The sequence below is a fragment of the Pecten maximus genome, chromosome 17 (genome assembly GCF_902652985.1).
Source record: "Pecten maximus chromosome 17, xPecMax1.1, whole genome shotgun sequence".
Classification (NCBI taxonomy): Eukaryota; Metazoa; Mollusca; class Bivalvia; order Pectinida; family Pectinidae; genus Pecten; species Pecten maximus.
In genome coordinates this window covers 21,159,696-21,174,043 of record NC_047031.1, presented here as the reverse complement: position 1 = coordinate 21,174,043, position 14,348 = coordinate 21,159,696, and the positions used below count along the sequence as shown (strand labels likewise).

At 43.2% G+C, this 14,348-nt stretch overlaps 1 protein-coding gene and 2 non-coding genes across 3 annotated transcripts; 2 read left to right on the top strand and 1 right to left on the bottom strand.

The window, feature by feature from the left end:
* The first annotated feature begins 4,799 nt into the window (after positions 1-4,799).
* Positions 4,800-5,669, top strand: LOC117315213. Its single transcript, XM_033869358.1, has one exon. The coding sequence runs from the start codon at positions 4,800-4,802 to the stop codon at positions 5,667-5,669; it is 870 nt and encodes a 289-aa protein (XP_033725249.1).
* Positions 5,670-12,849: 7,180 nt separating this feature from the next.
* Positions 12,850-12,921, top strand: Trnaa-ugc. Its single transcript has one exon. It is a non-coding gene; the product is annotated as a tRNA-Ala (tRNA).
* A 465-nt stretch (positions 12,922-13,386) lies between these two features.
* Positions 13,387-13,458, bottom strand: Trnaa-ugc. The gene has a single exon. It is a non-coding gene; the product is annotated as a tRNA-Ala (tRNA).
* Between the last annotated feature and the right edge of the window lie 890 nt (positions 13,459-14,348).

Genomic DNA, 14,348 nt, shown 5'->3' with positions numbered 1-14,348 from the left:
ATATGACTATGGCTGTTTTTGTCTCCTTGACAGCCGTCCTCGTATCACCTTGGCTGTTTGTGTCTCCTTGACACTCGTACTCATATGACTATGACTGTTTGTGTCTCCTTGACACCCGTACTCATATGACCCTGGCTGTTTGTGTCTCCTTGACAGCTGTCCTCGTAGCACCCTGGCTGTTGGTGTCTCCTTGACACTCGTACTCATATGACTATGGCTGTTGGTGTCTCCTTGACACCCGTCCTCACATGACCCTGACCGTTTGTGTCTCCTTGACACCCGTCCGCATATGACCCTGACTGTTGGTGTCTCCCTAGACACCCGTCCTCATATGACCCTGGCTGTTGATGTCTCCTTGGCACCCGTACTCATATGACTATGGCTGTTTGTGTCTCCTTGACAGCCGTACTCATATGACCCTGTCTGTTGGTGTCCCCTAGACACCCGTCCTCATATGACACTGGCTGGTGGTGTCTCCCTAGACACCCGTCCTCATATGACCCTGGCTGTTGGTGTCTCCCTAGACACCCGTCCTCATATGACCCTGGCTGTTGGTGTCTCCTTGACACCCGTACTCATATGACTATGGCTGTTTGTGTCTCCTTGACAGCCGTCTTCGTATCACCCTGGCTGTTGGTGTCTCCTTGACACTCGTACTGATATGACTGGCTGTTTGTGTCTCCTTGACACCCGTCCTCATATGACGCTGGCTGTTTGTGTCTCCTTGACACCCGTCATGATATGACCCTGGCTGTTTGTGTCTCCTTGACACCCGTCGTCATATGACCTTGGCTGTTTGTGTCTCCTTGACACCCGTCGTCATATGACCCTGACCGTTTGTGTCTCCTTGACACCCGTCCGCATATGACCCTGACTGCTGGTGTCTCCCAAGACACCCGTCCTCATATGACCCTGGCTGTTGGTGTCTCCTTGACACCCGTACTCATATGACTATGGCTGTTTGTGTCTCCTTGACAGCCGTCCTCGTATCACCCTGGCTGTTTGTGTCTCCTTGACACCCGTCCTCATATGACACTGGCTGTTGGTGTCTCCCTAGACACCCGTCCTCATATGACCCTGGCTGTTGGTGTCTCCCTAGACACCCGTACTCATATGACCCTGGCTGTTGGTGTCTCCTTGACACCCGTCCTCATATGACCCTGTCTGTTGGTGTCCCCCTAGACACCCGTCCTCATATGACACTGGCTGTTGGTGTCTCCCTAGACACCCGTCCTCATATGACCCTGGCTGTTGGTGTCTCCCTAGACACCCGTACTCATATGACCCTGGCTGTTGGTGTCTCCTTGACACCCGTACTCATATGACTATGGCTGTAGGTGTCTCCTTGACACCCGTCCTCATATGACCCTGGCTGTTTGTGTCTCATTGACAGCCGTCCTCGTATCACCCTGGCTGTTGGTGTCTCCTTGACACTCGTACTCATATGATTATGGCTGTTTGTGTCTCCTTGACACCCGTCATGATATGACCCTGGCTGTTTGTGTCTCCTTGACACCCGTCGTCATATGACCTTGGCTGTTTGTGTCTCCTTGACACCCGTCGTCATATGACCCTGGCTGTTTGTGTCTCCTTGACACCCGTCATGATATGACCCTGGCTGTTTGTGTCTCCTTGACACCCGTCATCATATGACCTTGGCTGTTTGTGTCTCCTTGACACCCGTCATCATATGACCCTGGCTGTTTGTGTCTCCTTGACACCCGTCGTCATATGACCTTGGCTGTTTGTGTCTCCTTGACACCCGTCATGATATGACCTTGGCTGTTGGTGTCTTCTTGACACCCGTCATCATATGACCTTGGCTGTTGGTGTCTCCTTGACACCCGTCGTCATATGACCTTGGCTGTTTGTTTTAAAAGGCATGTCTGTTGTCATTTCGGAGCATATTTACCCGTATTTCGGATAGTTTAATAAAACAAGAGATCCCAGAGGGATCTTGGCGCCCACCATTGAATGATCTTTATAGGTTCCATGTCAAATTGATCTTTTCTCTACTTTTCCCTTCCTCTGAGTCTTACTAATCTGTGTAAATTCAGAAACAGCCCTCTAGTACTTTTCAAGGGGAACCTATATATAAAATTTAAGATTTAGATCGAATGGCTGTCTGTTGTTTTCCAATTGGTCCCAAAATGCAACACCAGGGACCAAGGGGAACCTACATATGAAATTTGAGAAAGATCCCTTCAGTACCTTCTGTAAAATAGCGATACCAAACTTCAATTGTCAAAATACAAGATGGCTGCCTGTCGGGCAGGTTGTTTTCTGACTGGTCCCAAAATCCAATATGCATAACTAGGCACAGAGGGCAACCTACAAATGAATTTTCAGAAAGATCCCTTCAGCAATTTCTGATAAATAGCGATAACAAACTTCAATTGTCAAAATCCAAGATGGCTGCCTGTCGGCCATGTTGTTTTCCTATTGGTCCCAAGATGCAATATGCAGAACTACAGACCAAGGGGAACTTACAAAAATGTTTGTGAAAGATCCCTTCAGTACTTTCTGAAAAATAGCGATAACAAACTTCAATTTTCAAAATCCAAGATGGCTGCCTGTCGGCCATGTTGTTTTCCGATTGGTCTCTAAATGCAATATGCATAACTAGGCACCAAGGGGAGCCTACATATGAAATTTGAGAAAGATCCCTTCAGTACTTTCTCAGAAATAGCGATAACAAACTTCAATTGTGAAAATCCAAGATGGCTGCCTGTCGGCCATGTTGTTTTCCGATTGGTCTCAAAATAAAATATGCATAACTAGGCACCATGGGGAACCTACATATGAAATTTGAGAAAGATCCCTTCAGTACTTTCTCAGAAATAGCGATAACAAACTTCAATTGTCAAAATCCAAGATGTCTGCCTGTCGGCCATGTTGTTTTCCGATTGGTCTCAAAATGTAATATGCATAACTAGGCACCAAGGGAAACCCACATATGAAATTTGGGAAAGATCTCTTCAGTACTTGCTGAGGATTAGCGATAACAAGAATTGTTTACGGACGGACGGAGGGACGGACGGACGGAGGGACGGAGGGACGGAGGGAGGGAGGGACGGACCACGGACGCAGGGCGATTTGAATAGCCCACCATCTGATGATGGTGGGCTAAAAACTTGTCACTTATTTCACCGAGTCACATTTTTAATAAGTCAAAAATTATATTAGTATCACAAAGATCACATTTGTTACACATGTGTCAAACGCGTTTTTTTTTCCAAACGAAATATCTATTAATCATAACTCTCCCGCAATTGATAACGAAGCTTAAAGAAACCACAATATTGTTCATGAAGTCATATCTTTAAACACAAATGTTCATCGCACTGAAAATCTAAATTTCCACTAAGAAGACAGCAGAATAGCGGCCATTTTTTTAGTCTGTAGTGTCTTGAACCAACTACATACCACATTTCACCAAAATCGGACACTATCTGAATTTTTGACCAAAGGCCTCCATTTCATTACCATGGCAACCAAACTTTTCTGAGCTGTTGCCACCGTGTTCAGCAACACCCAAGACCCCAATGCACCAATTTTCAGCAAAATCATACATCCTCTATTTTTTGTACCAAAAAGAGGCCCACATTTCATTACCACGACAACTAATATATTCAAAACTTCTGCCGTTGTATGAGGAATCCTTCAAAACCCTTAAGAACCAAATTTCAGCAAAATCAGGCAGTACCTAAATTTCCACCAATCAGGACCGAGAAAATGGCGACCGTTTTTCAAAATCCACAAATATTAGTCACAGCTACATACACAAACCAGACAATCATGTATTTTGTTTAATATCCCAACTGGACTACGTCAAAGTTCTCCTACAGTGGTCTACCTACGTTTTATGAAAACTCGTCAACATCTTAATTTTGACCAATCAGAGGCCAATTTGTAGTTTTCTTGTTTCATCTTAGAGCGTGTCTTACACGTACCAGTTTCTTATTTTAATTTTGATTCCTCCAACGGAACAAAAGTTGTCTCAAAATGTTTTAGCCAATCAGAGGCTGTGGTGGACATCTTTGATAGTTTTCCGAAACTGGATAAAATGTTGTACATCTAAACGTCATCAGCAATAATCCCTCAAAGTTGTACCCCTTCAATTTTGAGTCTGATCGGGAAAAGAAAATGGCCGACAGGCAGCCATCTTAGATTTTGACAAATGAAGTTTGGCATTGCTATTTTTCAGAAAATCCTGAGACCCTGCGATTGTACATGAAAGTTCTCCTATCAGATTAGGTGCGTGGAGAAAGTCGAAGGGAAGTAACTCGAGTTGAATTTAGCGGTAAAAGGAATGAAAGCGTTGACATGTCAATAGAGAAATCGCGTCAGCCATTGGGTTTATTTGATAATTCCAATATCATACAAGAGGCCCAGAGGGCCTGTATCGCTCACCTGGTTTATTTGAGCAAACGTCAAAATAATGTTTATGTTGAACTGCTTCAAAGATATAACCGAGAAACAAAGTCAAGATTCAACACATTTGTATTTAAAGAAACTATAAGTCCCTTTGGGTGGGGAAAGAACCCTGGGCCTAAGTATAACAACTTAGTGATAAAATACAAACTAGATTTACCTACAACACCTACAAATCCGAGGTCACATTGACTGAGGAGCAGTTGTTAGAGGCTCTAGCAAAACTTGGGAAGTACAGGATTACTCCTGTTACTGATGGGGGACCACCTCCTATCCCTAATGCTGCTAGCACGCCTATGCATAAATTTAGTTTTGTTGGTACAAGCCAAACTCATCCACCAGACCACTCTGGCCATGGTACAAGTATGTATGGCGGTAATTCTCAATATATCCCTAAGGTACCCCAGTTTTCAGGGGAAGAGCCACCTTTAAAAGGAGATGTTTCCTATGCGGAGTGGAGGTATGAGATCAGATGCCTCAATAGAGACTCTGATATAACCTCCAGCACCCTTGTGCAGGCCATTAGGAGGTCACTTCGTGGTATTGCAAGGAGGACTCTTTTAACTGTAGGTGATAAAGCCTCTCCTGTGGAAATCTTGGGGAAATTAGATTCTTTGTTCGGGGATATTTCCACACATGGAATGCTGATGCAGGAGTTTTTTAACTCTAGTCAGAAATCCAATGAATCTGCCACTGCATTCGGTTGCCGGTTAGAGGCTTTGCTGCAGACTGCTATAGAGAGTGGTTCTCTACATAAGTCGGCTAAAAATGACCTAATGCGTCATAAGTTTTGGACTTCCCTGAGATCTGACAAACTTAAGAGTCAGACTCGTCATAAGTATGACACAATAACTAGCTTTAATGAGCTTTTAAGGGAAATTCGAATAGTGGAGAAGGAATTAAATATCTCCTCTACTGCAGGTGCAAGCCAGCCAAAAAAGGGACACCAGCATGCCATTAGTGTTGAATCTGACCCACAAATTGCTTCTGTTACTGAGATGGAAGATAAGTTTGTTAAAAAGCTAGAAAGTCTAGAGCAGAAGAACTCTCAACTTGAAAGTAAGTTGGACAAAATTTTGAACAAACTTGGTTCACAGTCCACAAGTGATAAAGCAGATGCAGGTCAAAGGTCAGGTCAGAACAAAGGTCGTGGCCGTGGAGGTTACAACAAGTCTAGAGGCCGTGGTAAGTGGAACAATAAAGGGAAAGCCAAAAATGAAGATCACCCAAACTAGATACAGTCTCTGCTAACGGCCAATCAGGGACTGAACATAAGTCAAAAGGCCAAGGTCAAGATATTTTAGATAGATTATTGGGTGTGTCGAATGAAAGTCCTGTTTTTGTCGAAGGTCAAAAGGTCAAAGCACTAATAGATAGTGGTTCGATGGTTTCTACCCTATCAGAAAAGTTTTATACAGGTCTTCAATGTAAACCTCTACTCCAGAGCTTAGACACTCTAGGATTGGATGTTACAGTAGCTAATGGTTCAACTTTGAATTATTTAGGCTATATAGAGTGTGAGGTTGAGATTCCGGCTATGGCAGAACAAGCTTTCCAGGTACTGATGCTGGTTGTACCCAACACAGAATATAACAGTACTTGTCCTGTTATCCTGGGCACCAATGTCATTCGCCTAGTTAAGAGGGCAACATTGGAGGATTCAGTAGTACCTAAAGAGTGGCAGGCTGCAGTGGATAGTATCTCCTGTTCATTCGCAGTGAGAATGTTGAGTAAGAAACCTGTCACTATTGCTCCCTATACAACTGCTGTCATAAATGGAATAGTCCGGGGTGTAGACCCGGAAATAACTGACCTAGTCACAGAGAACCAGGAGAACTCTTCGTCTCGGTATACTGTTTGCCCTCGGGTGCTGAAAATTAAGCAAAATACAGCTACTCACAAAATACCAGTGAAGCTTTGTAATATCTCAGCAAAGCCTGTGGTTTTAAACCCAAGGTCAATATTATGTACTGTTAACCAGGTACAGGTAGTAGACAATTTGGCTTCCGATCTTCCAACATCACAGGAGGAAAAGTTATCTCTACCTGAAGAACTTGGTGTGCATATTGATAAAACTAATCTCACCGAGGAACAGTTATTAAGGGTTCGCCAGGTCTTAGGTAATTGGGAACATGCATTCTCCAAAAGTCAGTTCGATTTAGGTAAAACTAATCTTATTAAACATAAGATCGAACTGTTGGACGAACGGCCCTTCAAACAGCCATATCGTAAGATACCACCTGGCATGTATGAGGAGGTTCGTCAACATATAAAGGAGATGCAGGAGGCTGGTGTGATTAGAGAGTCTAATAGTCCATTTTCCTCTAATGTCGTACTAGTACGAAAGAAGGATGGAAGTCTTAGATTCTGCATCGACTACCGGATGCTAAATTCACGTACCAGAAAGGATGCATATATGCTCCCTCGCTTTGATGATACCGTGGATACCATAAATGGTTCCCGTTATTTTTCTAAGCTAGACCTGCGTTCAGGTTATTGGCAGGTGGAGGTCGAGGAATCGGATATCGAAAAAACTGCATTCTCAGTTGGTAACCTGGGATTCTGGGAAACCAATAGAATGGGGTTTGGTCTCACCTGTGCTCCAGCTACTTTCCAACGTTTGATGGAAAAGTGCATGGGTGATATGCATCTGAAGGAATGCCTCATCTTCTTAGATGACATCCTAATATTTTCCCGTACCTTTGACGAACATCTGGACAGACTAGAGTCAGTATTCGCCAGACTCGTCCAGCACGGCTTGAAACTCAAACCATCAAAATGCGAGTTCTTCAAAACTGAAGTGACATATCTCGGTCATGTCGTATCTGAAAATGGCATAGCTACAGATCCAGAGAAGGTATCTGCGGTCAAGACTTGGCCAGCACCTACAAACCTGAAGGAGCTGCGCCAGTTCTTGGGGTTTAGCGGGTACTATCGACGGTTTGTGAAAGACTATGCCAAGATAGTACAACCCCTGAATAAGCTTTTACAGGGTCATGACTTAACCAAGAAGGCTAACAAGTCAAAAAAGGTTGTCAAGTCAAACAAGGCTTCAAAGTCTAAGAAATCAAAGCGTACACAGAAAGCTGAGTGGACCTGGGGTGATACTCAGCAGGTGGCGTTTGATACTGTAAAGGAGAAGCTTATCAGTCCTCCTGTACTTGCGTATGCTGACTTTACCAAACCTTTTATTTTGCATACTGATGCTAGTGGTACCGGCTTGGGCGGTGTATTGTATCAGAAGCATGAAGGTAAGGAGAGGGTCATTGCGTACGCAAGCAGAGGACTAAGACCAAGTGAGCGCAATTATCCAGCTCATAAGCTTGAGTTCCTGGCACTAAAGTGGGCTGTTACTGATAAATTTCATGATTACCTCTATGGAAATACATTTGAAGTTGTAACAGATAATAACCCTCTGACTTATGTGCTGGGTAAAGCTAAACTGGATGCCACTAGCCATAGGTGGGTAGCCGCTTTGGCTAACTACAACTTTACTTTGACATACCGAGCTGGGAGAAACAATGCTGATGCAGACGGCCTCTCTCGTATATCATTCTGTAACTCTGATGTTGTTAAGGCTGTATGCCAGTCCTCAACTGTTCTAGCTCCACTGATTGACAGTGTTGCTGACCATACTAAGCTGTCCTCTCACCTGGCCAGTGAGGGTATTACATGTAAAGATGGTCTTAGCACAATTGATTGGGGGAAACAGCAGGAGGAGGATAAGGATATTGCTAGGGTTATAGACCTTAAGAGAGCCGGTTTTCATCCCAGGGGGAATAACCGGAAGGATGAGTCCCCATATGTTCAGAAAATTATGAGAACTTGGAAAAGGTTTCATCTACACGAGGGCGTGCTATACAGAACCACCTCTCTAGACGGTCAGGAGGTAAAACAGCTAGTGCTGCCAAGACAATACCACTCCCTAGCGCTGAAAGGGGTCCATGATGATGTTGGTCATCAGGGAAGGGAGAAAACTCTTTGGTTAGCTAGACAGAGGTTTTACTGGCCAGGTCTAGAAAAAGATGTAGATGACAGAGTTGAGAACTGTGGACGGTGCATAAGACGCAAAACTCCAGTAGGCCCGCGGGCTGAGCTGGTACCAATCCATACCACGAGACCGATGGAGTTAGTCTGCATGGACTTTCTCACATTGGAGCCCTCGAAGGGTGGTATTGAAAATATTCTGGTGATAACTGATCATTTTACCAGGTACGCTCAGGCTGTGCCCTGTCGGAACCAGACAGCACACACAACTGCGAAGGCACTTTATGAACATTTCATAGCCTTTTACAGTTTTCCTGAACGTCTCCATAGTGATCAGGGTCGCAACTTTGAGAGCAAAGTTATAAGAGAACTCTGTAAGATCGCAGGAGTTCAGAAAACCAGAACTACCCCCTACCATCCCATGGGAAATGGGTCAGCCGAACGGTTTAACCGTACACTTCTTGGTATGCTGGCTACCCTTGAGGAGCACCAGAAAGTGGACTGGAAGTCTTATGTAGCGCCATTAGTCCAAGCCTATAATGCTTCACGGAGCGATGCCACCGGTTTCTCACCACATTTTTTAATGTTCGGTTGGCATCCTCGCCTGTCTGTGGATGTTTTCCTTGGAACAGACCCTTGTGAACAAGGGGCGACAGACCATGCCTCATACGTCAGTAAGCTTAGAGATAGGATGAAATATGCCTACAAGGTTGCTGGTACTGAGGCCGCCAAGGTGTCTGCACGCAATAAAAGTCGTTATGACAGGTCGATTCGGGAGTCAAAACTCGAAATAGGAGATCGTGTCCTTGTAAGGAAGGTCGGTCTAAAGGGAAAGAACAAATTGGCAGATAGATGGGAACAGGAACCCTACAAGGTTATCAATAGGCCTAGTAGTGATATTCCTGTATACGAGGTACAACTTGAGACCGGGAAGGGACGTAAACGGACCCTACACCGGAATATGTTGATGTACTTCAATGCTATGCCCATAGATGTCCCCATCGAGGAGAGCCGCTGCAAAGCAAGGTCATCCAAACCAACTCCCCCTAACCCAATCGACATGTCCTCTGGATCGGAGAGTTCTGAAGTATCAGAATCCGATGAGGAACCTGTACAGCGACAAATTTCCAGGAAACGTCCAGAGAGAAAACCCCATACCCTGACCGGTACTGCCCCGAAACCTATATCCATTGAGGTCACAGATCACGATGAGGGTGTCAGTGTAGTGGAACTTGGAGACACCAGTGTAGAACTGGGTGATATTACCAGTGATCCAACAGTCTCAGATATCGGTGATCTTGAGGGAAGTTCCCTCATAGCACCAACACAGAGCCCACCAGTGGTTCGACAGTCCACTAGAACACGTAAACCACCGGATAGGTACGGTCATTGGGTACTCTCTCAACAGGCTGAGCTGATGAGATCTGGTGATCATGAAATATTCGTGTAGAATTCTAAATTGTGATAATTTTATCTTGGTTTTATCCTTAACTTGTTTTATAAAATATGTCTCCTATTCGCCTGTGAGTAGGTAGGGGGCTCCCCAACCACTCAATATCAGGTGTTGTAGGTAAATCTAGTTTGTATTTTATCACTAAGTTGTTTTATAGATGTTACATATATTGTTCCTACCAGAACAACTTTCTACAGGTACATATAGACTCAATGAGATTGGCCTTGTGAATTTGTGATAACCTTTCCGGGTGAACTTAAACCATCTCACCCAAATATGTAGTAAATCTCCTTGTCTTTTGTAAAAGAGTACAAGTTATCATATGGTTGATATAAGTGCCTTATAGCCTTGAGTACTGAGTCTGTGCGCCTAAACTTCATTGTTACTAGTACAATGTTGTGACACACTATCTGTAGGTATATCTCATTAACTTGGAATATGTATTCCTATAGTCAGTGTGGCTTTAACCCTTGATGTAGATAACCAGTATAGTATGACAACACTGGGTACATCCTGGGAATGTCGGGTGTCATTCAAGGAAAGGGGGGGAATATGTAACAGGGTGTACTCATTGCACTAAGTCACACTTGTTTGTGCTGTTTTGGATGTACCCGTGTCACCACGGGTATATCGTGTCGTGAGCGAGTTGCACGTGATTCCACCTGCACACATCACCACCCTGTCTACCCTGTATGTCCCATTCACTCAGCACTTAGCTGCGAAGCAGGACGGAGCTCCTGCATAGATATATTCTATATTGTCACAGTATTGCCTTCCTCTCCGGTCGCTGGTAAGTACCTGTATACTAATTATATAACTGTATAACAGTAGCTCCGTCTAAATGCATTTTTAAATATACCATGCTATAAATAGAAACCGAAACTACACCTGTACATATATATTAAGTGATAGTTTCGTATCTTTTATTGCAGGTTCATATATATATAGAAAATAAACACATTGAAACCATAAACTCGTGTCGAGTTGTATCGCCGAGCTAGAAGGGTTACAAATGGCGCCCAACGTGGGGCGCCATTTGTAACCCTTCTAGCTCGGCGATACAACTCGACACGAGTTTATGGTTTCAATGTGTTTATTTTCTATATATATATGAACCTGCAATAAAAGATACGAAACTATCACTTAATATATATGTACAGGTGTAGTTTCGGTTTCTATTTATAGCATGGTATATTTAAAAATGCATTTAGACGGAGCTACTGTTATACAGTTATATAATTAGTATACAGGTACTTACCAGCGACCGGAGAGGAAGGCAATACTGTGACAATATAGAATATATCTATGCAGGAGCTCCGTCCTGCTTCGCAGCTAAGTGCTGAGTGAATGGGACATACAGGGTAGACAGGGTGGTGATGTGTGCAGGTGGAATCACGTGCAACTCGCTCACGACACGATATACCCGTGGTGACACGGGTACATCCAAAACAGCACAAACAAGTGTGACTTAGTGCAATGAGTACACCCTGTTACATACGTCAAGATTGTGTTCATCTCTTGACGCCCAGCAAGGCTATATGATTATGGGGTGGGGATCTGAATGGGTTCAAAGATAAAACAAAAGGGTGGAGAAAGACCCCAAACCCCAGGGGTTGGGGTTGGGGGTGCCGGCCTCATTATTTGTATAAATTTGAATCCCAACCTCCCGGGGATGTTACCACTGAAATATCAATGCCATACATTGCTTAGTCTCAGAGAAAAAGTCATTAATATCAATATTGCCAAATGGACCCCCTTTTGGCCCCACCCCTTAGGCCCCCAAAGGGGTTAAGCCCCACCATTTGTACAATTTCTTATCCCCACCCCATCATGATGCTACCAATCAATTTTTTTTTTCAATTCCGATCAGCGGTTATGAATAAGTAGATTGTTGACGGACGGACGACGGACGACAGACGCCACGTTATGGCATAAGCTCACCTTGGTCCTTCGAACCAGGTGAGCTAATAATGCACAACAAAGGATATACACCAGTTGTGATTTTTTTTAAAACACCAATGAAATATCATCTTATTCAAAATGGCACCCTGTCAGCCATTTAGTTACGGCCAGTCTCTTAACTACGGACTGAGGAGACGCTAAATAGTAAATATGAGAAGGATTCACGAAGAATTTTATAATAAATAAAGATAATAAACTTTCAAATTTCAAAATAACATAACAGTCGCAATATTGTTTATGTACATCTAGGGACCAAAGGGAATAGACGTTCTCAAGAAATAGCGATAACAGGGCATGTTTACGGACGGCCGGACAGACGGACAAACAGACGGACGAACAGACGGACGAACAGACGGACAAGCAGACGGACAAACAACATTTATCAACATCTGCTGATTACCTGGTTTATAGTTTTGCTATGGTCATTTAAAAACAGTTTCATCTCTGTAAGAGATGCATGCGTGGTAAATGTGTTTGTTTGGGAGATTGCGGTATGTTCGTGTTTGTATCCTTGTGATAACGCGACTTTATAGTGCTTTATTACTGTGAAGCATACTGCCGAAGACATCCAGCAGGGCACCCCACCCGGTCATATTATACTGACAATGAGCGAATTATGCAGTCCTTCAACACCGAGTATGCTGCGCGCTGAGCAGGATTAGAATTACCATTTTTAAAGATTGGTATGTCTCAACCCAAAGCCTTCCTCACAGGGGCGAACGCTCAACTAAAGGCCTAAAGTGAGGCATTGTCAAGGGAGACATAATTAGGAAGAAAATAGTTATTTAGAAAGAAGAGAAAAGATAAGACACAAATTTAGTCGCCGTCGACTTATCGTCCATCCCCCCACCCCCAATTGATCATATATACTCTTTGTCAGAGATGGAGCATCTGTAAAATACATATTACCCAATGTCCATGGCGCTTACATTACGCCCAATGTGAGGAATTATCGAAAAAGTCGAAAACATGTTGTTTCTGCGTACCGCCGATTGTCATAAATTCCCGTAATTGGGGATGTAGCTCAGTGGTAGAGCGTTCGCTTTGCATGTGAAAGGCCCGGGGTTCGATCCCCCGCATCTCCACCAATATTTTGTACTTTTTTTTTTACTTGATTCAGAGATGTTTGAAATTTCAGGTGTAAAACCTGGATGTGTCAATTTTATCACTATTATTTAATTTCAAGCGGTTAAATGTAACGGGTTGTACACACACTATATAATAACCACTTTCAATGGTCATAAATGGTTTTGTAGTTAGCCCCTTAGCTAAATCCCCGTCCATTAATTACATAACTCCACAAACAATGGTATTTTTAATCTAATGTTGGTTTGCTTTGATTTAGTAGTTTTTACCTGATATTAGTATGTTGATATAACAACTGTTGTTATAATAACGTTTACGTAAACAAACCTGTTCTGTTTTATTGTCCTGGATTATTGAAATTTTCATCACCTTCCAGGATTAAAAAAAAAAGACATCCTGTAATGAACTGAATGCGTATATTCGTGCGCATTCAATAGGGTAACAAAATTAAATAACTATTGAACTGGAGATGCGGGGGATCGAAGCCCGGGCCTTTCACATGCAAAGCGAACGCTCTACCACTGAGCTACATCCCCGGCATATGATATATATTTATCATGGCAGAAAGTAGACAGATGTACAGAGAAATCATATTATAAAAATAGAATATTTTACAACAATCAATAAAAATGAAATACAGTGTATATGTATTGCATTATACAATCATCAACGGATTTTTACAATAATCAACGAAAAAAATTGAATATTCAACAATTATCATAACATGTTATAACAATTTTGGGGTCGCGGTTGCCGAGTGGTTAGGTAGTCCCGACACGTTATCACTAGCCCTCCACCTGAGGGTCGCGAGTTCGAAACCCACGGCGGACAGTTGCCTGGTACTGACTCTGGGCCGGTGGTTTTTCTCTTGGTACTCCGGCTTTCCTCCATCTCCAAAACCTAGCTAGCACGCCCTTAAATGGCCCTGGCTGTTAATAGGACGTTAAACAAAATTTATGTCGAACATGCTTTTTTCAGAACAAAATAGTTCATAAAACATCCTGACAAGCCAGTTCAATAGCGTATCGCAATCTACAAAAAAAGGATCCAAATCTGACCCGGGTAACTACAGACCTGTAAGCCTGACAAGCGTAATAGTTAGGACACTCGAAAAATTAGTGAGAGATAGCACTGTTGAACATATGGATAAAAATAACTTTCTAAGCCCCAAACAATTTGGTTTTATATCTGGAAGGTCAACTCAACTACAATTGCTAACAGTACTGGAAAATTGGACAGAGATAATAGACAAGGGCGGGGAGCTAGACATGGATTTCATGAAGGCATTTGATAAAGTGCCACACCAACGTTAATTGAGGAAATTGTCAGGATATGGTGTTAGCCTTCAGGTTGTTAATTGGATAAAAGACTTCTTAAGAAATAGATGCCAGCGAGTAATAGTCAACGGAGAATCCTCTAAATCGTA